This window comes from Chinchilla lanigera, unplaced genomic scaffold (genome assembly GCF_000276665.1).
Source record: "Chinchilla lanigera isolate Chin_1 unplaced genomic scaffold, ChiLan1.0 scaffold00114, whole genome shotgun sequence".
Taxonomy (NCBI): domain Eukaryota; kingdom Metazoa; phylum Chordata; class Mammalia; order Rodentia; family Chinchillidae; genus Chinchilla; species Chinchilla lanigera.
In genome coordinates this window covers 119139-142302 of record NW_004955515.1, presented here as the reverse complement: position 1 = coordinate 142302, position 23164 = coordinate 119139, and the positions used below count along the sequence as shown (strand labels likewise).

At 37.9% G+C, this 23164-nt stretch overlaps 1 protein-coding gene across 1 annotated transcript in view; it reads right to left on the bottom strand.

Moving 5' to 3' along the window:
* Positions 1–23164, bottom strand: part of Sptlc1 (serine palmitoyltransferase, long chain base subunit 1) — a 103302-nt gene that overhangs the window by 18710 nt on the left and 61428 nt on the right. Inside the window, exons 9-12 of the mRNA XM_005408864.2 lie at positions 18332–18439; positions 16645–16740; positions 15419–15515; positions 14113–14167 (exon numbers count right to left, since the gene is read on the bottom strand). Of these exons, the coding sequence (XP_005408921.1) occupies positions 14113–14167; positions 15419–15515; positions 16645–16740; positions 18332–18439 (356 nt within the window). The remainder of the gene's footprint in view (positions 1–14112; positions 14168–15418; positions 15516–16644; positions 16741–18331; positions 18440–23164) is intronic.

The window sequence follows — 23164 nt, the reverse complement described above, 5'->3', positions numbered from 1 at the left end:
ACATGTGCAAGCACCGCATTGTGTCACTAGTGTAAAACTTGAAAGAGTTAATTTAAACTCGGAGGTATAATAGACATTGTGAAACGATAGGCAAACACTCAAGGGTAAAAAGGGCAACTGGAATGTGGGAATAGAGAAGGGAAAGGAGAAATTTTGTACTTAGGTATACATAGGTTAGTTAACATAGTTGTTCTACTGTCTTTTATTTCTTTGCTGAAAGAAACTGTCAATGAGTCCTTGATTGATCAATATTGCATGTCTCTATCTGTTTTCATTAGAAACCACTTTGAAGATATCAATATGTAATACAACAAGCATTGTTAATTCCCTACCACTTTGTTTGTAACTCTATACTGTCTGTACTGTTCTTTTGCTATATTGTAACAGGTTGTCTGTGTGTTAAAAAAAAAGCAAAAAAAAACAATTAAAGAGCTCCAAGACAAAGCAAAGAGAAACAATGTAAGACTGATAGGTATCAAGGAAACAGCAGGAGTGAACTTAAATGACAATGTCATAGGCAGCTGAGTTACATTACAGGCAGTCAGATAAGGCCCTGGTAGGAGCCAACGTGAAAGACAAGATAAAATATGTTTCTGCTGTGGGCCAGACCTCACGACAAAAGATTAAACTAATGTACAAACGTACCTCCCTAGGGATGGACATCAGGGATTGATATTCTAAATATGAACCGATTATCTTGAAGAGTCACTGACCCAACCCCTTAAAGGAAAAGCCCCTGTTCTGTATTCTTGTCCACTTGCTACATGACTCGCTTTCTCATTTGATCCCAATTTAATCAGTTTTACCTGAACAATTCTTATTGGCTGACCATAGTTTTGTCCATTTTCCCCTACCTTGACCTGACTCACCTCGTGGTTTTGCTGTATAAAAGTCCCTAAAAAAGACAGAGTCTTGGGCAACCACTCAGGCCTCCCTTCTGTCCCTCTCTTGGACGGAAGCTTTCTTTCCCTTAATAAATATACTTTGTTCTTAACCTTCGTTGTTCCTAAAATTCATTTTTCCATTTTAGAGAACACGAACTCACCCCAGATATCATTCAGCTTGAAAGTTTTTATTTTCCAGTATCAATAAGACTATTTGCAGAAGTAAGAGCAGAAAATTTCCCAAGTATGGAAAAAGAATCTGCCATACATGGAAGTGAGGCATATAGGACTCCAAGAAGCCATAACCAAAATAAAACTACACCCAGATATATAATAATCAAAATCCCAGAAATGCAGCAGAAGGATAGAATATTAAAAGCTGTCAGAGAAAAGAAACAGATCACCTATAAAGGAAAGCCTATCAGAGTCACTGCAGATTTCTCAACAGAAAGCATCAAATCAAGAAGAGCTTGGAGTGAAGTATTCTAGGTCCTGACACAAAACAACTTCCAACCCAGATTACTGTATCCTGCAAACTTATCCTTCAAATTTAATTGAGAAATAAAATACTTCCAAGACAAAGAACAACTGAAGAACTTCATGAGTGCCAAATCAATCCTAGATAGAGTACTAAAAGATACCCTAGAGACAAAAAGGATTGCAATTTGAAGAAAAACAACAGAAAGGAACCACCTAGCAGTGAAAGCAATTAAACAGAGAGTAAAAGTAGAGAACCAACAGCAAGTCAATAACATGATGAAGACAAGCCAGCACTTAACAGTTATAACCATTAATGTAAATGGCCTCAATTCACCAATCAAAAGAAGCAGACTGGCAGACTGGATTAAGAAATAAAATCCAACAATATGCTGTATACAAGAAATACATTTAACTCAAAAGGAAATCCATAGACTGAAAGTCAAAGGTTGGAAAACAATTCTCCATGCAACAGGAACCCAGAAAAAAGCAGTGGTAGCTATTCTGATTGCAGAGAATGCAAACTTCAAACCAAGAACAATAAAAAAAGATAAAGAAAGGCATTACATACTGGTTCAGGGAAAACTTCATGAAGAAGAGGTAACAATCATAAATATGCATGCACCCAATATGGGGGAACCCAAATATATAAGAAAAACCTTAATAGACATAAAAAACCAAATAACTAATAACACTATTGTAATGGGGGAGCTTAACACCCCATTGACACAAACAGAAAAGTCAATTGGACAAAAAATCAGTAAAGAAATAACAGAACTAAACAAAACTTGTGAACAAATAGACTTAGAAGTTTAGAGTGTTACACCCCACAATATCAGAATACACATTCTTCTCTGCAGCACATGGGACATTCTCCAAAATAGACCATGTACTAGCCCACAGCAAGTGCTTAACTAAATGCAAAGGAACTGAAATTATCCCATGCATACTATCTGACCATAGTGCAATAAAATTGGAAATTAACAAAAAAAGGAAACACAAAAACACCATAAACACATGGATGTTAAATAACAGCCTCCTAAACAACCAATGGATCACAAATGAAATTAAAGAAGAAATTAAACAGTATCTACAAACGAATGAAAATGTAAATATAACTTACCGGAATCTGTGGGATGCACTGAAAGCAGTCCCCAGAGGGAAGTTTACAGAGGTAAACTCACACATGAGGAAAAGAGAACGGAACAAATAAATAGCCTAATGCTGTACCTCAAACTTTTAGGAAAAGAAGAACAAATCAAGCCCGAAGCCCAAAGAAAGGAGGAAATTATAAAGATGAGGGCAGAAATTAATTCACTTGAGACAAAGAAAATACTACAAAGAATTAATGAATCAAAGAGTTGGTTCTTTGAAAGAATAAATAAAATTGATAAAGTCCTAGCTAACCTTATCAAAAAAAAGGAAAAAAAATACTCAAATTCATGCAATAAGAAATGAAAAGGGTGAAATCACTACAGATCCTACAGAAATTCAAAAGATCATCAACACATACTTTGAAAATATTTACTCCTATAGGATGGAAAATACAGAAGAAATGGACAGATTCCTACAAAAGTATGAATTACCAATGTTGAATCAAGAAGAAATAAAAATCCTGAATAACCAAATATCAATTATGGAAATTGCAAATGTGGTTAAAAAACTACCAACAAAGAAAAGCCCAGGCCCCAATGGATTCACAGCTGAATTCTACAAGAAATTTAGAGAAGATTTAATGACAATTCTATTCAAACTCTTCAATGAAATTGAAAAGGAAGCAACTCTCCCCAACACATTTCTGGAGGCAAGTATTATACTGCTATCAAAACCAGGGAAAGACCTAACCAAGTAAGAGAACTATAGACCAATCTCACTAATGAACATAGATGCAAAGATACTCAATAAAATATTAGCAAAGAGAATGCAACTAATCACCAAGAAGATTGTACACCATGACCACGTGGGATTCATCCCAGGGATGCAGGGACAGTTCAATATATGCAAGTCAATTAATGTAATACACTATATCAATAGGGCCAAAGAAAAAAACCACATGATTATGTCAACAGATGAGGAAAAAGCTTGTGACGAAGTCCAGCATACATTCACGACTAATACCCTACAGAAAACAGGAATAGATCGTCTTTACCTCAATCTGATCAAAGCCATCTATGACAAATCAACAGCCAACATCATACTAAATGGACAAAAACTGAAAACTTCCACTTTAACATCAACAAGACAAGGATATCCACTGTCACCACTCCTATTCAACATAGTTCTGGAAATATTAGCCAGAGCAATTAGACAAGAGAAAGATATAAAAGGAATAAGGATAGGAAAGGAAGAAGTGAAATTATCATTATTCACAGATGACAAGATACTCTACATGGAAGAAACCAAAAACTCTACCATAAAACTGCTAGAATTAATCAACAAACTCAGTTGAATATAAATTTAGATGGATACAAAGTCAACACTCAAAAATCAATAGCATTCTTATACAGAAAGAATAAACACAATATGAGAGAAATTAGGGAAAGCATACCTTTCACAATAGCAACCAAAAATTGAAATACTTAGGAATCAATCTAACAAAAGAAGCAAAAGATCTTTACAGTGAAAACTACTGTACTCTGAGAAAGGAGATTGAAGATTTCAGAAAATGGAAAGATATTCCTTGCTCATGGATTAGAAGAATCAACATTGTGAAAACAGCAATACTCCCAAAACTGTTGTACAGATTCAATGCAATCCCCATTAAAATACCATTAGTGTACCTCATAGATCTGCAGAAAACACTCCTAAAATTTATCTGAAGCCAAGAGACCCAGAATAGCAAAAGCCATTCTGGGCAACAAAGACAAGTCAGGTGGAATCACAATCCCTGACTTGAAATTATACTACAAGGCTACTGTGATAAAATCAGCATGGTACTGGCAAAAAAAAACAGACCTGAGGATCGATGGCAAAGACTGGCAGGTGCAGCCACATTCACAAACACACTCAGCCACCTTATACTTGACAAATGGACCAAACAAGTTCATTGGAAGAAAGATAGCCTCTTTAATAAATGGTACTGGAAAAACTGGCTTTCCACAAGTCAAAGACTGAATTTAGACCTATGTCTATCACCATGCACAAAACTCAAATCAAAATGGATCAAGATTGAAATATTAAAATAGAAACACTAAATCAAGTGGAAGAGAAAGTAGGTAAAAATCTTTAAGACATAGGCGTAAGCAAAGAGTTCATGAACAAAAACCACACTGCACGGGAAATACTTCACAGAATTGACAACTGGGATCTCATCTTACTGAAAAGCTTTTGCACATCTAGAGAAATCACCAACAGAGTACAAGGAAAATCCACAAATTGGGAAAAAATTTTAGCCAACTGTCCCTCAGACAAATGACTTGTATCTAGGACATATAAAGAGCTAAAAAAAAAAAAAAAATCAACCCCCCTAAATTTAAAGACTCAATCCAAAAATGGGCAGCTGAGATGAATAAACATTTTTCAGATAAAGAAATACAAATGGCAAATAAATACATGAAAAAATGTTCGACATCATTAGTCATTTGAGAAATGCAAATTAAAATAACACTGAGATTTCCTCTCACACCAGAGAGAATGGCTATCATCAGACATCAACAAATGCTGGCAAGGCTGTGGGAAAAAAGCAACCCTTCTCGACTCTTGGTGGGAGTGTAGACTGGTGCAACCCCTGTGGAAATCAGCCTGGAGATTCCTCAGTAAATGAGGTCTAGAGACCCATTCAACCCAGCTATTTCCCTCTTAGGTATTTTTCCAGAAGAACTACAAACATACCACAGCAATATATGTGTACCCATGTTTATAGCTGCTCAATTTGTAATAGCTAAATCATGGAAGCAACTCAAATGCCCATCCACTAAGGGATGGATAAAAAAGATGTGGTATTTTTACATAATGGAATATTACTCAGCTATAAAGAAAGATAAACTTGAGGCTTTCATAGGTAAATGGATGCAACTAGAGTCCATACTCATATGTGAAATAAATCAGACCCGCTTGTGTAAATACCATATTGTCTTACTCGTGTAGGAACCTGAAAGAGTGAATAAAATCTGAAAGGTATAATGGATATTGTGAATGGGAAAGAAACTGTTTAAAGGGAGGGAACAAGTGGGATGTGGGAAAAAGAGAAAAAGAATGAAGGGAAAAATATATATACACACACACACACACACACACACACACAGAGCAACTGAGTCATACTACCGACTTCTACGGCTTTATTGAAAAGAACAGTCAATGCTTAATTGTTTGATCAACCTTAAATGTGTATATCTGTTTAACTGAGTAACCAATTTGAAGATAACAATATGTAATACAATATTTATTGTTAATTTTCTGTCACCTTGTACGTAAGTCTGTATTGCTTCTATTGTTCGTGTCTTGTTTTATGTCTCTTTGTTAATATGTTTTTGTTCTCTATCTTTAAAAATAAAAAAAAGTGCATTTTATCCTACAGTAAAAAATACTATTTGATATTTGGCCTATCTCTTAGAAAACAAATAGTGATACATGTCTATACGAAATTAGGCTAAACATTTTGGAATGTTTTCATTTAGCTTACTTAGGAAGTATTTATTTTTCCCTTAGTAGGAAATGGACATTAAAAAAAACCACACATTTGAATTTTCCACACAGGACTCTACAAGTTTTTACAGAACAACTACTGCTCCGGTCTAGCTGACTTCCCGCAGGGACCATCTATTAGATGGTCAGCACTGCTGGGAGGTGTGATGGACTCTTGGGAGTGCAGTGGCATGGGAGGTCTGAGGTCACTAGGGCACACCCCAGAAGTGGACTGTGTGACCTTGGTCACTTTCTCTTCCTCCATCTCATGGCTGATGAGGTGGGTCTTTTGCTCTGCCATGCATTCCCACCTTGCCAGAGGCCCAAAGAATGGAGCCACTCAATCAAAGACTGAAACCTCCAAAATCATGAGCAAAAAGAAAACTTCTCTTTCTCAGTTAACTGCTTTCTTCATGAAGGCTTACAAGGCAACTGAGGTGCCAGAACTACTCTTACGGTTTTCAAAGCACCCCTGAATATTAACAATTTATGTCTCCTGTTTTATGTGTAATACATCATGCCAGGAGCTCTCAATAAATCAGATTGCAGGTCTGAGTTACAGGGCACACGTATTTCTTTTAAGACAAACGATGTCAATGTGTGAGTTCTTTGTTCTAAACTCAAACCTCAGTATTCACGTTTAATTGCAGTATTGGCACTTTGTGATAAATAAGTGGGTCTTGGGTTGCAGTTTAAACGCCCATTTCTAAAAGATTCACCTTCACTGTTCTAGACGTAGAAACTGTGCAATATACTTTCAAAACCACTTCCTATGTCACTTTTTAATTATTTATTTTCTTAGGTCATGATTTCTTAGAACAAAGCTTAAAAAATTGCTTTTCAAATGAATCAAATGGCCTGACTTCTCCTGTATAAACAGGAAGCACCTAAAGCCCTGATCTAACTTGTACTTTAAACAAATGGGCTCACCTTGCGGTAGGTAGGGCAGGCGGGTGGGAGAAGGAATGAAATACAGCACCCTCTTCCTGCTGCTGGACACTGAAAGTCACATCAAGTTAACTAAAACCAAGTGGACATAGAATTATAGCTCAAGTTCAGTAACAGCGAAGCAGTGTTTCCGAGCCTTTTCTTTGACAAAAGGTTGGTAAGCTTATCATTTTAACAAAGCAAGGCAACCATGGCCTTTCACTGTGTGCATAGGGTCCAGGGGAGCATATCAGCCACTACTCCGTGACAAGGTGAGGACTGTAGGATTCTAACACCCAGAAAAAATAGCACAGGCTGTCAATGTTCGCAAACTCAAGCTCAGTTATGTAGAAGTAAATCCCTGACAATAGAAATTAAAAGAAAACTACTTAAACCTGAACACTAACTGTTCCACCACAAAGCAGCTCTGAGTAGGATTTAAGATTAACCAGTTGGCTTTCCGTGTTCACTTGTGAATCTGTCCAAGGGCTAGGCTCCTTATCTGGAAATGGTGGACTCATAGTAGTGGACCTCTGTGAGTCACTAATCCCTACTAGAACCTGTAGTGGTGGATGAAGCCAGAAAGCCTCAAAGGATAAGACAAGATCACAGCCAAGGACAGCTGGATCAGATCTCAATTGGATAAAGGCATCTCATTCTTCAGTGGGTTAACTTAATACCCTACTTAGAGAAGTCCTTGAGTGGTTCTGCCCTTCTTGAATACTCCCCTCCTTTCTTCTGATAACTAAATAAATATGGGCGACCCAGAGAAGGTCTTGGTCTTAGCCCAGAGAGAATCTTGAATTATGTAAGAGGGCTTTGATCCTTCTGGGGTCCTGAAATCATTCCATTTACCTCTTTTTATTTAGCCTTCGCCATACACTCATTCAGGAGATTGCGGACCTAATCAGCCCGCAATAACTAAGGGATATTATTCATCCCATAACTGAAGGTACCACATCTAAAAATGCTTAGTTGTAATGTATTTATGGGAAAGTACAAAATGAAAGCAATAAGCTAAATGTAAGATGAAGAACAGTAAGACCTATAAAGCAATGAAACAAGTACATATAAAAATACACAAGCATCTCAAAATATAGTTATTAGTGTTACATATAATAGTATATTTGTATATAGTATATAAAATATAAAAATACATGCATATACATCGCAAAACAAAAACCCAAAGTGCTAAGGGAAATCTTGGAAAGATTATCCTGAAAATAGAAAACATAGCATACAAAAGAAAATAAAAAGGGGAAACAAAGACATGAGAGATAACCATAGACTGTTCCCTACTCCAGACATCTCAGGCCTAGACACCCTATAAAGGTGGTGGGTTAACTAACTTTGAAGAAAATAACGATCAGACCATGCCTTACTCAAGGCTTCCTGAAGTAGAAAAACTACAAAATAAACCAGGCACAGTGGCACACACCTGTCATCGCAGTATTCAGGAAGGCTGATTTCAAGTTCAAGCCCAGTTTGGTGATCTCAAAAGACTTAGCAAGACATTGTTTTAAAATAAAGAATAAAAAAAGCCTGATGCAGTGCAAAGGTTTTGGGTTCAATCTACCATAAATAAAGGGAGGAAAATGGCCAGATCATGTATTGAAGCTACCGTGATATCATAGCAAAACATTATAGGCCCATTTAAATTATTATTATCTTTTCATTTTAAAAAATAAAAGGGAAACATATTAACAGACATCCATTTACAAAACAGCATAAGAACAACACAAACAAAACAGTTACAGACAAAGTTGTACGAAATTAACCATGGTTGCTGTATTACTTATTGATATCTTCAAAGTAGTTTCTCAGGAAAACAAACAGAGACATGCAAGACTGATCAAACACTCATTAACTGTTCTTTTCTGTAGAGCAATGGAAGATAGTAATGCAACTATGTTAGCTATCCTGTATATACATACTTACATAATTTCCCTTTTCCCTTCTCATTTCCCACGCCCCAGCTGCCCTTTACTTTTGAGCATTTTCCTTTCATTTCACAATGTCTATCATACCTCCTAGTTTTTATTCACTCTTTCAGGTCTTACACTAGTGAGACAATACAATGCTTACACATGCAGGTCTGATTTATTTCACTTAGGAGTATGGTCTCTAATTGTAACCATTTACCTATAAAAGCCTGGAATCTATCTTTATAGCTGAGTAATATTCTATTATATAAAAGTACCACAATTTTTTTATCCAATCCTCAGTGGATGGTCATTTGGGTTGCTTCCACAATTTAGCAATTACAAATTGTGCTGTGAACATGGGTGTACATATATTGCTGCAATATGATGTTTTCAGATCTTCTGGAAAAATAACCAGAAGGGGAATACCTGGGTTGAATGGAACCGCTAGACCTAGTTTGCTGAGGAATCTCCAAACTGATTTCCACAATGCTTTCACCAGTCTGCATTCCCATCAGCAGTGGAGAAGAGTTCCTATTTCTCCACAGCCTCATCAGCATTTGTTATTGGTTGATTTTTTCATGATAGCCATTCTTAATGGGGACAGATGAAATCTCAGTACTGTTTTAATTTGCATTTCTCAAATGACTAATGATGTTGAACATTTTCTCATATATTTATTTGCCATTTGTATTTCTTTATCTGAGAACTGTATATTCATCTCAGCTGCCCAGTTTTGGATTGGGTCTTTGAATTTGGGGGAGCTGATGATTTTAAATTCTTTGTATGTTCTAGAGAGAAGTCCTTTGTCAGAGGGACAGGCAGCTCAAAGTTTTTCCCAATTTGTGGGTTTTCTTTTTACTCTGCTATGATTTCTTTAGATGTGCAGAAACTTTTCAGTAGGATGAGATCTCAGTTGTTGATTCTTTCAAGTGTTTCATGGGCAGTTTGGCTTTTGTTCATGAACTCTCCGCCTACCCCTATGTCTTCAAGGTTTTTACCTACATTCTCTTCCAACAGAGTTAGGGTTTCTGTTTTAATATTGAGATTTGTGATCCATTTTGACTTGAGTTTGGTGCGTGGTGATAGACTTGGGTCTATTTTCAGTCTTTGGTACATGGCAAGCCAATTTTTCCAGCACCATTTATTAAAGAGGCTATCGTTCCTCCAATGAGTTTGTTTGGGCCCTTTATCAAAGATTACATGGCTGAGTATGTTTGTGATTGTGTCTGTGTCCTCCAGTCTGTTCCACTGATCTTCCAGTCTGTTTTTTAGCCAGTACCATGCTGACCTTACTACAGTGGCTTTGTAGTGTAATTTCAGGTCAAGGATTGTAATTACACCTGACTTGTTCTTGTTGCCCAGGATTGCTTTCGCTATTCTGGATCTCTTCTGGTTTCAGAGGAATTTAAGGAATGTTTTCTTGAGATCTGTGAGGTATGCTAATGGTAGTTCAATGGGAATTGCACTGAATCTGTACAACAATTTTGGTAGTATAGGCCCATTTAAATTATAAATAAAGATATAAAAATTCAAATTAAAATATTAGCTATCTCTAGGAAAATATACTGTAGTCAAGTAGGGGCATTATTAAGATTATGATGATAGTTTAATATTGGCAATAACTCCATATAAATTGGCCATAAGACAAATCTACTATCTTAATAAATATGAAAAATATTTGATTCAGTTCAAAATCCATTTATGAGTAAAAGTAGAAAAGCCTCCAAATCTTGAAATACTTTGATAAAGGTGATTGACTGAGAACCTATAGTATAATTTTTTTAGACATAATGAAGAAATGCTTCTATACTGAGGAAAGAGTGTCTATTACTGCCACTGCTCAATACTGTGTTAGAGAGCCACACCCAAGCAATTAAAGAATATATATACATATATATGTATATATATATATGTGTGTGTGTATATATATATATATATATACACACACACACACACATACACACACATATATATGAATGAACTGGAAAGACAGAAAACTATTACTGCTGATGATAGGACTTCTCTGTACATTGTTATGAATGAATAGAACAAACTACTGGAATTAATAAGAGCTAGATGTAAGGACAGTTTAAAGAACGTATTTTTATAAATCACCAATCAAGTAGAAAATATAAAATGTAACTCCACTTGCAAAGGCAACAAAACTGATAGGACATCAACTCAAAGGAGGAGCTGAGATATAGCTTAGTCTATATAGTGGTTGCCTATTATGCATGAGTCCCTGGGCTGGATTCCTAGCAGTACCAAATCAACCAACCAACCAACAAATAAACCAACCAACCACAAAAGAAAATTGCAATAGAGAGATCATGCTCATGAGTGATAATTCCCTCCACACACAGAAAATTTAATGCAATTCCAATTAAAATGCTAGTAATTTTGGGGGAACCTGTACGTATTTCAATACCAATACAGACATAAAAGTAAATATAGTAACAGAGTCTTGGAGGACTGGAGAAATAATACAAATACTAATGAGATGGAACAGATGGTTCAAAAACAGGCCTATGTACAGATGAGAAAACGGCACATGATGGAGACAGCCTGAACAGCCAGCAGGAGAGGACGTGGCTTATAGATATTATTTGAAAACTGACCTCATCGCTTCTCAGCCTTTTGGCTAAGATCAAGTGTAAAACTGACCTCACACTCTTCTTGACCTCAATCTTTTCCTCTAGCTTCTACCCTACTTCTCTGTTCTACAAGTAATCTAAGCTATGACCAGTTCTTCTCTTCCTAGGCTCTCTCAAGCCCACTTCAGTCAGGCACTCTGGCCCTCTTGATTCCTTGCAAGTGCTCAAGTCACAGTAAGCTCCACATTCTGAACCAAAAGAAGAACATTCAGTTACCATGCCTGGCCCATAGGAAGCAGCACATCATGTGTTGACCTATGAAACAGCCTTCTTCACCTGCATTCACGACTCTTTTGATCTGCCTGTTCTTTACCTGCCACTTTTTTGTCTCCTTGTTTGATTCTGGACTGCTTCACATCAAAATGCTTTAAATACAATCTATGTGCTAATGCTTAAAAAATTTATCTGTAGCTCAGGACTTTTCTCAGACTTACACCTATGCGTCCTAAAGCTGCAATGCCCTGATGTTCAATGGGCATCACTAGCACTGACTTCCTCACCTCTGGGCTCCTCCTTAGCTCTATCCACTCCCTTAGCAGCTGCTCTGTCTAGTCGCTCAGATCAAAAGCTATAATCAACCTTGAGTCTTCCTTTCACCTTGCATAGGAACTTCTGGCAGACCTAGTTGGCTCTCCCTCCAAAATATATCCAGAATTTAAACAAATCTCACTGCTACTATGGTCAAATTTATCATCATCCTTCGCCTACATCCATCTCACTAGTTCCCTTGCTTCTGTTCTTACTGCTGTATAATGTTATCATCCCACACCATACAGAGTAATCCTACTGAGAGTTAAAGCCAGTTGTGTCAAGCCACCGTTTTGTTCAGCACCAAGCCATGGCTTCCTGTCTGAGCTGAAACTCCTGCTATGGCTCACATGCCAGTTACCTGACCCTCACCTTCTACTAGATTCCCCACTTCTCTTTTCTATCAAACTGACCTTGCTGCTTGTCTGTGGTCCTGTTCCATAATTCTTCAGTGAGTGTAGCATGAGGTACCTGTGGGGTCCTGCAAGGGAAGCTACTGAATAGCGAACTGCAGAGACCTGAAGTCCTGAAGTGTGAGACAAAGCAGAGATACAAGTCTGTAGCTTGCCCACATAGAGGGGTCACAGAACAATCTGAAGCTTTAGGTGTAGAAGGCAATTTCCCAAAAAGGCAATAGGAAGAGACCAAGAATTGAGCTCTAAAGAAAGCCTTTAAAGGAGATAAACAATTTAAAGATGTAGAAGGAAATCCACAAATTTGGTGTGGTAAAATCTAAACAGGCAAAGAGTAGCCACCTATGCTGAAGACACAGGTATTAGTAATTATTAAGATATTAGTAATATGAACTAGATTTAGCACCATGGGAATCACTGGGGGCCTCTACACAGCAGTCTGGGTGAAGTGTAAGGAAGCCAGAGCTCAGCAAATCCTAATTGGAGACATAAGGGTGTGCAGAAAGCATACACAAGTCTTGAAAGAATCTGTAACAAATAGAAGCAAATAAATGGGGTAGTTGTTAGAAAGGAGTGTGGATCATGAGCAAGACAATTAAAGAAGAGGGTAGAGAGGACTTGACCGCTATTAAAAAGACTAGGAAAGGAGCGGGGTTCCTGACAAAGCAAAAGGGACAAGCAAATGTGCTTAGTCCTTAAGAAAAGGAGCTTCTTAAGAAGATGGCTATAGGAGGACTTTTTTTGGCTACCAGAGGGAAGGCTGGTTCAGTTTCCCATAGTTCTGCAGATCTGTTAGGAAAAACAAGACAATTCTCGAGTGACAGGATAAAGTGAGGTTGTCTCCCAAAGATGGATAGAGCAAAGAAAGGGCTAGAGATTCTAGACGGGGTGTCAGAGGTAGCGAGGTGCAGGCCTAGACTTCAGATAGGCATCTGAGGGCGACGAGTGTACAGTGAGTTGGCATATTAATACTTCACAAACCAAGGCAAACGGAGTCAATAAAAATACATCCTTTACCATAAATCATGCAAGAACTTCTGTTCCTACAGCTCAGACACACCCAAAGTTGAAACTGTCACTACCATTCCTTCACTTGGAACAACTATAATTTACTCATTTATTAACTGCCCTTGCATTTCCCTATCTTGCAATGGAGGTAGAATTTCTAACACTGAAGAAGCCTGTGTCATCCTAAAGGCAAAAACTAAATGTCTCAGGCAATGTGAGATCATTTCCTAGTAGACTAGAAACTGGCCTGAAGATGTTATCAGCTTTTATTTTTTTTCTCAACTCTAGAAAATTTAATTTACAAAAAACACAAATAGTAAGGAAACTACTGCCATCCAATGACTTAGCATCTGATTACACCCTTGTACCTGTGGTGATGTGGAGAGCTGCTCCAATGTTTGCCCTGGTTATTTCTTGTGGGAAGATGTTGGGTTGTTATTGTTATCTTCTATATTGCTATAATATTTTATCAATACATTAATTTTTAGAAAAACAAAGGCATAATTCTTTAAAACAACCACCAAAAGTACACTAATTTTACATAAAGTAAGTTGAGTGGACTGTTCTTCATTTCTTAGCTGCCAGGTGATTTAAACAGCCTATCAAATTTAAACTTTTCCTTAGTTAAGTGTGATATTGACAAATTTCATGTTGGTTGAAAATGAAGACTTACCCTTGTAAAGCTTTATGAATCTGTTGGCACTTTTTCTTCAATATTGCAAAAATATCTGAATGGGAAAGAATACATTTCATGATACATTTGATACTACTAACCTAAGAATATTTGTAGTGGCCCAGCTCAAGTTCATCAATTTAAAATGCACCAAATCTTAACACAAACTAACCGAGAGCCAGTACCTCATACTCCTCTGGGGGCCCTTCATCTTTAGCACTTAACTGGCTACTTCTCACGTTGCCACTCCATTTTCAGCAAAATCTGGAATGGTGGTTTCCAAGAAAAATAATGGCTCTCATTCTTACCAAGATTCTTTAGATAACTGAGTTTAACAATCAAAGGGTAGAAGTCTACTATGTAGTTTTTTATTTTAAGCAACTTTGAAAAATCAATTGTAGCAAAGTAATTTTTTTGATACTTTCCTTTTATTCAAGGGAAATTTAAGGAAAAAGTATGTGATTAGGAGAGAAGTGCCAGGCCACCTCACAATGAGAACCTGAATGTAGCACAGGGGCACACTCAGGTCTTCTGATTCTCTGAATTAGTATCAGTGCTAGCAAATCAGGAATGCCAGGTAAGATCAGCTTCTACCTCTCTGTGTGAAGTTTTTAAGGAAGTAATATTACACCAAACACCACATTTTAAATTCTCAGTTGACTTGCTTTTAGCCCACTAAGTTGCTGGTTGATAAACTAGGCTTAGCTTAGTATCAGTTGATGACTCAAAAAGGCTGAAGTTGGGAAAACTAAAAATATTTACAAAGTTATACAAACCAAAAAGCATCCTACTTCAGGTAATTATTCAGAAAACCAAATGACAACTGGCCATTTACACAAGGGAAAGTGTGTAGGGCCAGTACTCTTGACCTTCCCCATCACGGCACCTCTGCCCACTGAAGCAGACAACTCTGAGCACAGGACAGAAACTCTGGCCACACCTGCAAGGTAGGCAGGGAAGTTTCTTCACTGCCACTCTTCCCCAACAAGACCATGCATAGGTGAGGGGCCATTGTCTGAAATGCCAGGGACCAGAAACATTTCGGATTTCAGAGTTTCTGACTGTGTAATACTTGATAGACCTTACAGGCTGAGCTTCCCTAACCTGAAAATCTAAAATCTGAAATGTGCCCATGCTCAAGAAAGTTTTAGATTTTGGAGCATTCTGGATTTTGATTTTTGGATTAGGGAAGATGAACTTGTAATTCAGAGCCAGAGTTTTGCCTGGTAAGTAATTTCCTCTGGCCAATGCCTCCAAAAAGCAAGTGAGGAACACGGTTAACATAACCTGAGTTTAAATGTTATACCTGGATTCTCTTCCATGATGTTGAGGGCCTCAATGGCAGCAGCAGCTAACAGGGGAGGTAAAGATGCTGAAAAGCAATACCCCTGGCCAGAGAGTCGCTGAAAAAAAAATAAATCAAAAAACATAAACTGTACATTCTCTTTCTGAGTGAATTGTTCCAAGGCCAAATCTCTACAGCACTTCCTAAAGTACGCACACATGGTGAGGGGTAAGATCTAGCCAAGAATAAATGTTACACAGGTAACAAAAACAAGACTTGTAAGGGAGGTAATCTCTAAAGATAAAGATTTTCAGTGAATTCTTTTTTATTTTAGTTTATTAGCACATGTGTGTAGTACATAATGTTTATAATGCTTGTGGGGAAGTTGGTACATGTACATAATGCATCTTAATTCCTTTTTTATCCCCTTTCCCTCTTCTCCTCCATCCATTTCTTGATCCTGCTCTTCTTCTGTGGTATGTAACACATTGCTATTTCTGTTTTCATCCCCTTTCCTTTCCTTTCCTTCCCTCCATCTTAAGTCCCTTCCACTTTGAGAAAGCTCTCTCTGCCTCTTATTATCTATCTTTTATTTTGCTCTTTATCGTTACTCACGACTTCTCACATAGGAGAAGCTAGACAAAAGTTAAGCTTGTCTGATGGTCTCAAGGTGCATCTACTTTCCCACAAATGACTCAAGTTTTTCTTTCCTTAAAGCAGAATACTGGTTTACTGTGTGTAAACATCACATTTTCCTTATCTGCTCATCTGCTGGTGGACATATAAGCCACTTTCAAGATTTACTTATGATGAATTGTGCTGCTATAAACATGGGTGTGCATGTATTACTGCAATATGTCTTTAAAAAAAATCTTTTGGGAAGATACCTAAAAGGGGAACTGCTGGGTTGAATGAATTTTCTAGCTTTAGTTTTTTGAAGAATCTCCACACTGATTTCCACAGTTGCTGTACTAGTTTACATTCCCACCAACAGTGTAGAAGTATTTGTTATTATTATACAGCCTCTTCAGTATTTGTTATTATTTGATTTTTTGGTAATAGGCATTACTTTATTTCTGGAATCTCAGTGTTATGCATTGCTCTAATGAGTGAAATGTTTTAAAATCTATTTCTAAGTAATAATTGTACGATTAATTGATAATAAAACTTCATTATTTTGAAGTCAAATTCGGAGATGAATAATGGAATGCAGTTTCAGATTCTGCTTGTTTTTGAAAAGGGCCTACCTGGTGGTCAATTACAAAAGACCTGCCACAGCAGAAACCGCCAATGGAAGCAAGTGAGTTCTCCATGTTGGCACTGATAAGATCAATGTCATCAATCTGCCAGAAAAGACATCAATAATTATTCCTTGAGTTAAAGGGTAAAAAAAGGCAATGTGAAACATAAAGACACAATTTCAACACAAATAATACCAGTCACATCTGGACTCAAAGGGGGATGGAATCTGAAGCTGTTTGAAAGAAAAAAAATAGCCAGAGGTGCAAAGTAAGATTATTTCCTTGCTAAAACAGTGGGTTAATTATCTCCCTAACAGTGGGCCTATCCCACAGAATGTACTTGAGATAAATAATAATCAATTTTTTGAGTACTTTAATTTAAAAATTCAAACATCATGACAACAGAATTTCTGACAATTGGACACTGATGAGCCTAACATATTTTGGGTGTTGAGTTCCTGCATCTCCCCTCCTAAGAACTCCTTTGGTCCTCATCTTACTTACTTCAGTCCCAGTACCACTCTGGGGACACAGCAGGCATTTAGCAAGAACTTTCTGAGGGCTGTGACATTGGCTCATTAGGTCACCTCTGCTGTGTTTCTAAGTATTCCATAGATCAGCGGTTTTCAAATATCCCTGTCTGACGAACTTAACATGTGCTTGAAGTCGGATCTAAATAAGGTCTCTACTCGCTGCTCACTTACTCTTAGTCCCTCGAGCATATGATCTCAGTGAGAACTGCTGGAGTTCTCAAGTAACTCAAGGAATAATTCTAGAAAACTAGAATAGTAAAGTTCATGATTTTCCTTTTTAAAGAATTTTCATGCCTTATACTGACTTCACTGTCCTACTAAATTTGCTTGCCATAGTTCAACTGCTGAATGTCAATGTATCTTAGATGACTGTGCTTCCAACTAAGTCATGTGGCATTTGTTCTGCACTATGTTTATCTCTAGAACAGTATGAGTACTGGGACATAGATAATCGAAGGGTATTTTATATTTTATAGCTCATTTGTAACACAAAGATTTAAATGCATATATTTTGGTGAAAAAGCAACCTGAAACCACCCCATAGCAGTTGGGTAAAGTCAGATGTCCTAGACTGCCAGAATTTACTCTGCTCCATGCTTCATGGAGTGCAACTCACTAGGTACTTGGGCAAGTCCAGTCCACTTCCTCCAGCAAAAGGACACAAGGCATACTCACTTCAATTGCCTGGGGCCTTCAGGAGCTTTGCTGAATCCAAGCCAGTGTGGTGTCTGATACCACATATGCGTGTGCGTGTGTGTGCACATGCGCGCACACACTTCTGTGCACCCGTATAGACATACTATACATGGCATAACTGTTATCTCTTAAACACAAATTACACGGAATATAGACTGTTACATATAGGAACATTTTCACTATTATCAATACTTTTCAGAAGAATACTGAAGGAATTTTAAATGATTTTAATAAATATTAGGCAAAATTGAACTGGTCTTAGGAAAACAAAACATGCCAAGTCAAAACCAAGCACTCTATGTAAACGGAACACAAATTCCATGGGGAAGACAGGATCTCCTGGTTAGGTAGCCAGACCTGTCCTGGATTCACTGAGGTGACAGACGCCTATAAAAATTCAGTCAGCAGAATAGAAGCACATGTCTACTACTGGGGCAGAGATTTCTCCAATGTGGAGAACTTACACTGATTCCATAGTGCTCAGTGACTCCTCGGCCATGCTCCCCAAGAACTCCAAATGAAAGGCTTTCCTCCAGAAAGATTCTTGCCTTGTACTTGTATTTTAACTTTACCTAGGTATGAAATAAAACACAACTTTAAAGCAATGATTGGCAGTATGTAAAATATATTTCAAAGAAAAAAATTAAACCTGAAAAAATATATATAGTTGGCCCTGAATTTTGTATTTCTAAGATCACACACCTGTTTAAAATTTATTTAAAACCTAAAGCCAGCAACCACCTGTCTCTACAAAGTGCCAGCAGACAGGCATACATGCAGCGGCAGAGCAGGTTGGAGGGCTGAGTTATGTGACAAACATGTTTCCAGCATCCTTTCACGGACACTATTTATTGCCATGTTTTTCACAGTTTTGTACTTTTCGCTGGTAACTCTGTTCTTTAAAATGGCCCCAGGTGAAGTGCTATCTAGACCTCTTAGTGAAAGAAGGACATGCTGTGCTTCATGAGCAAATGTTGAAGAAGCTCCATTAGGAGAGAAGTTTGGTGTGAATCAATTAGCAGTATGTACTCAGTAAGGTATCTTCAAACAGAATCACCCACAAAATAAGTTAGGCACTGATTGGTAACAGAAATGTGACCAGAGGCTCACAGAAACCAAAACCTAAAATTGCCCCCACAGCACAAAATGAGTACTGCCTACATCAGTGCTATGGCAACTTAACCAAGTATGGTAAGTACGAGAATCAATCATACTTCAGGTTTCTAACGTGATCCAGTTTAACTTGATAATACAATTTCAAAACAAGATTGTAGGAGAGTAACAATGGATAGTACATTGTGTATTGTTTATCTTCAAAGTCGTTGCTCATATAAGATACAGGCATGAAAAACTGATCAAACAATATAGGCATAAACCTTTCTTTTGAAACAACTAATAGCAATTAGTAGTTGTAAAACTATCTTAACTGTCTTGTGGGTATGTGCTTATGTATGTACATACGCATTTTTCCTTTTCCCTTCCTTCTTTACTCCTTTCTCCCATTCCACTTTTTCTTTCCTTTTGAAGAGTTTCTTCCCATTTCACAATATTTATTGCACATTTTGGAGCTTACTTACTGTTTTTACACTAGGGAGACAATACCATATTTACACTTAAGAGTCTAATTTATTTCAGTTACGAGTATGGTCTCTAGTTGCATCCATTTACCTATAAAAGCCTTGAGTTTATCCTACTTTATAGGTGAGTAGTACTCCACTGCATAAAAATACTACTTCTTTTTTATCCATTCCTCAGTTGATGGGTATTTGGATTATTCCTAAGATTTAACTATGACAAATTGTGCAGCTATAAACATGACTAAACATGTATCACTATGGTATGATGTTTTTAATTCTTCTGGAGAAATACCCAGAAAAGGAATAGCTGGGTCAAATGAGACCTTCAATCCCAGATTTTTGAGGAATCTTCACACCAATTTCCACACTGATGACACAAGTCTACATACCCATCAACAGTGGAGAAGGTTTCCTTTTTCCCTACAACCCCTTCAGCATTTGTTATTGATGACAGCCATTTTTTCAGGGGTGAGATGGAATCTTAGTGCTGTTTTAATTTACATTTCTCAAATGACAAACGACATTGAATATTTTTTCATATATTTATTTGTCATTTGTATTTCTTCATCTGAGAAGTATATATTCATCTCAGATGCCCATTTCTGGATTGGGTCTTTGAATTTGGGGGCCTGACTTTTAAAAATTCTTTATATGCTCTAGACAGAAGTCCTTTGAAGGGACAGTTGGCTAAAATTATTTCCCACAATCTGGGTTGTCTTTTCACTCTGTAGGTGATTTCTCTTGGTGTGCAAAAGGTTTATATATAATAACATGAGACCCCAGTTGTTAATACTTTGAAGTGTTTCCTATGCAGTTTGGGTTTTGTTCATGAATCTCTGCCAAACCCTATGTCTTCAGGATGTCTACCTACTTTCCAATCCTGTAGGATTAAGTGCTTCTACTTTAGTATTTAGTGTATGGTGATAGACATGTGTTTAGTTTTAGTTTTCAGCATGTAGCAAGCCAGTTTATTCCACAGCATTTGTTAAAGAGGCTATCTTTCAGTGATTGGCCTCTTTGTCAAAGATAAGGTGGCTGAGTGTGTTTGTGGTTGTCCCTGCATCTTCCAGTCTGCCCTACTGATCCTCAGATCTGGTTTTTTAGCCAACACTATGCTGATTTTATCACAGTAGCTTTGTAGTATACTTTCAAGTCAGGGATTGTGATGTCATCTGTCTTGCCTTTGTTGCCCAGGACTGCCTTTGCTATTCTAGGTCTCTTCTGGTTCCATGTGAATTTCAGAAATGTTTTCTGTAGTACTGTGAAGTATGCTAATGGTATTTTGATTAGGATTGGATTAAATCCCTATAACAATTTTGGGATTATGGCCATTTTCATAATGTTGGTTCTTCCTATCCATGAGCAATCTTTGCATTTTCTGAAATCCTCTTTGAGCTCTTTTTTCAGAGTACTGTAATTTTCAATATCTAGATCCTATACTTCCTTTGTTAAATTGATTCCTAAATATTTCTTTTTCTGGATGTTACCATGAAGAGTGCAGTTTGCCGGATTTCTCTCTCAATGAATTTGTTTTTTGTGTACAAGAATGCTACTGATTATTGAGTGTTGACTATGTATCCAGCTATATAACTGAATTTGGTTATTAACTCTAGGAGTCTTTTCGTGGAGTTTTTGGAGTCTTCCAATGTAGAGTATCATGTCATGTGCAAATAATGATAGTTTAACAACTTCTTTTAGTATCTTTATTTCTTGCTCTTGTCTAATTGCTCTGGCTAATGTATTCACAACTATATTGAATGAGAGTGGTGGCGGTGGACATTCTTGTCTTGTTCCTGATTTTAGAGTGGAAGCTTTCAGTTTCTGTCCATTTAGCGTAATGTTGGCTGTTGGTTTGTCATAGATGGCTTTCATGAGATTGACATAAAGACCACGTCTTTGGATTTTCTGCAGGGTCCTTATCATGAATGAGTGCTGGACCTTATCAAAAGCTTTTTTGGCACCTACTGAGATGATTATGTGATTTTTGTCTTCGGTTCTGTTGATATGATGTATTACACCGATTTGAGTATGTTTAACCATCCCTGCACTCCTAGGATGAATCCCACTTGGTCATGGTATATAATCTTCTTGATGATTTGCTGCATTCTGTTTGCTTGTAACTTCAGTAATTTTGCATTTATGTTGATTAGGGAGATTGGCCTATAGTTCCCACTCTTGGTTGTGTCTTTCTCTGGTTTTGGTATAACGGTAAAAACTTGTCTCCAAGAAGGAGGCAGTATTGCTTCCCTTTTAATTTCATTAAAGAGTTGGAAGAGTATTGGCATTAAATCTCTAAATTTCTTGTAGAATCCAACAAAAACTCCATCAGGACCTGGCCTTTTCTTTATTGGTACGTTTTCAATTAATTTTCAATCTCATTAACTGATGTTGAGTTATTCAGAATTTTTATATCTTCTTGATTGAGCTTTGGTAATTCATATATGTCAAGGAATCTGTTCATTTCTTCTGTGTTTTCCATCCTATGAGAGTACAGTTGTCCCTCGCTATATTGTGGTTCACTTATTGTGGCTTCAATTATCATGTGTTTTTTTTTTAAAAAAAAAACACCTAATTCTGTATCATGAAGTTTTTGCTATATCACGGGATTCTGCAGTACAGCATTTCACTGGTTAATATCCATAAAGAATTTCACATGTTGTTAAAATTACGTAGGTGTGGGTCCAGTCAATGCTTTACTCACACAGCCACCGTTCCCAGCTGAAACTCGCAGAGAGAGCCAGGAATTTCCCATCTACTTCTGGAGGGCAGAATGAATGACCCAGGACCCCGCCACCATTACAGACTGAGTTCTGCCCTCCCTGCACCCGTGGCAGACGGGAGGTCCTCACTCAGAAGCACCAGAGACTTCTCTGGCTGGGGTGGTGCGTGTAGTCCCTCATTGTGCATGCCCTGTGGCAAGTAAGCAAGTGCTCCAAGAGCTGCTGGTCCCGTGGTTTGAATCCCTGCTTTACTCACACCGCCACTCTTCCCAGTGGAAACTCGTGGAGACAGGCAGATATTTCCCATCTACTTCCTGAGGGCAGAGCAGGCGACCCAGGACCCCGTAACTACAGACTGTGTCTCTGCCCTCAATACACCCGCAGCAGACAGTGGATCCTCACTCAGAAGCCCCAGGAACTGCTCTAGCTGTGGGCGGAACATGTGGACTATCCCTGTGCACGCCCTGTGCCAAGATAATGACTGCTCCAAGACCTGCTGGTCCAGTAGTTCCAGTCCGTACTTTACTTTCGCCTGGAACCCAAACGGGGTCGAAGACATGGGCAGTCTGTGATTGCTACCTGTTCAGACTGCATCTGGTTCTTGTATGTGTCCTGAACTGATGGGAGACACAGAATCAGGTGGTTCACAAACTGTCGACCCTGCAATGTGTGTCTGAGTTTTGCATGTACACTGAACTGCCTGGGGACATAGGTCCACTGGACTGGGATTGTCACACCAGTATGACCGGAGTATGAGCCGAGCAGGTGCCCTGAACTGCAAAGGGACACTGGATCAGATGGTCTGCCATCAGCTGACATCAATGCCTGCATCTAAGACCTGGGATAAAGAGATACAAATCAACAACTGCTGGAAAACCCCAGACAATCAGTGCTTCTCAGCAGACACTGAGGGGCAAACCTGACCAACAGCAAAACTAGGGACACTAGTGGCCTTTGCTGTGCAGCCACTGAAGACGAAACCTGAGTTTTCTGTGTCTGG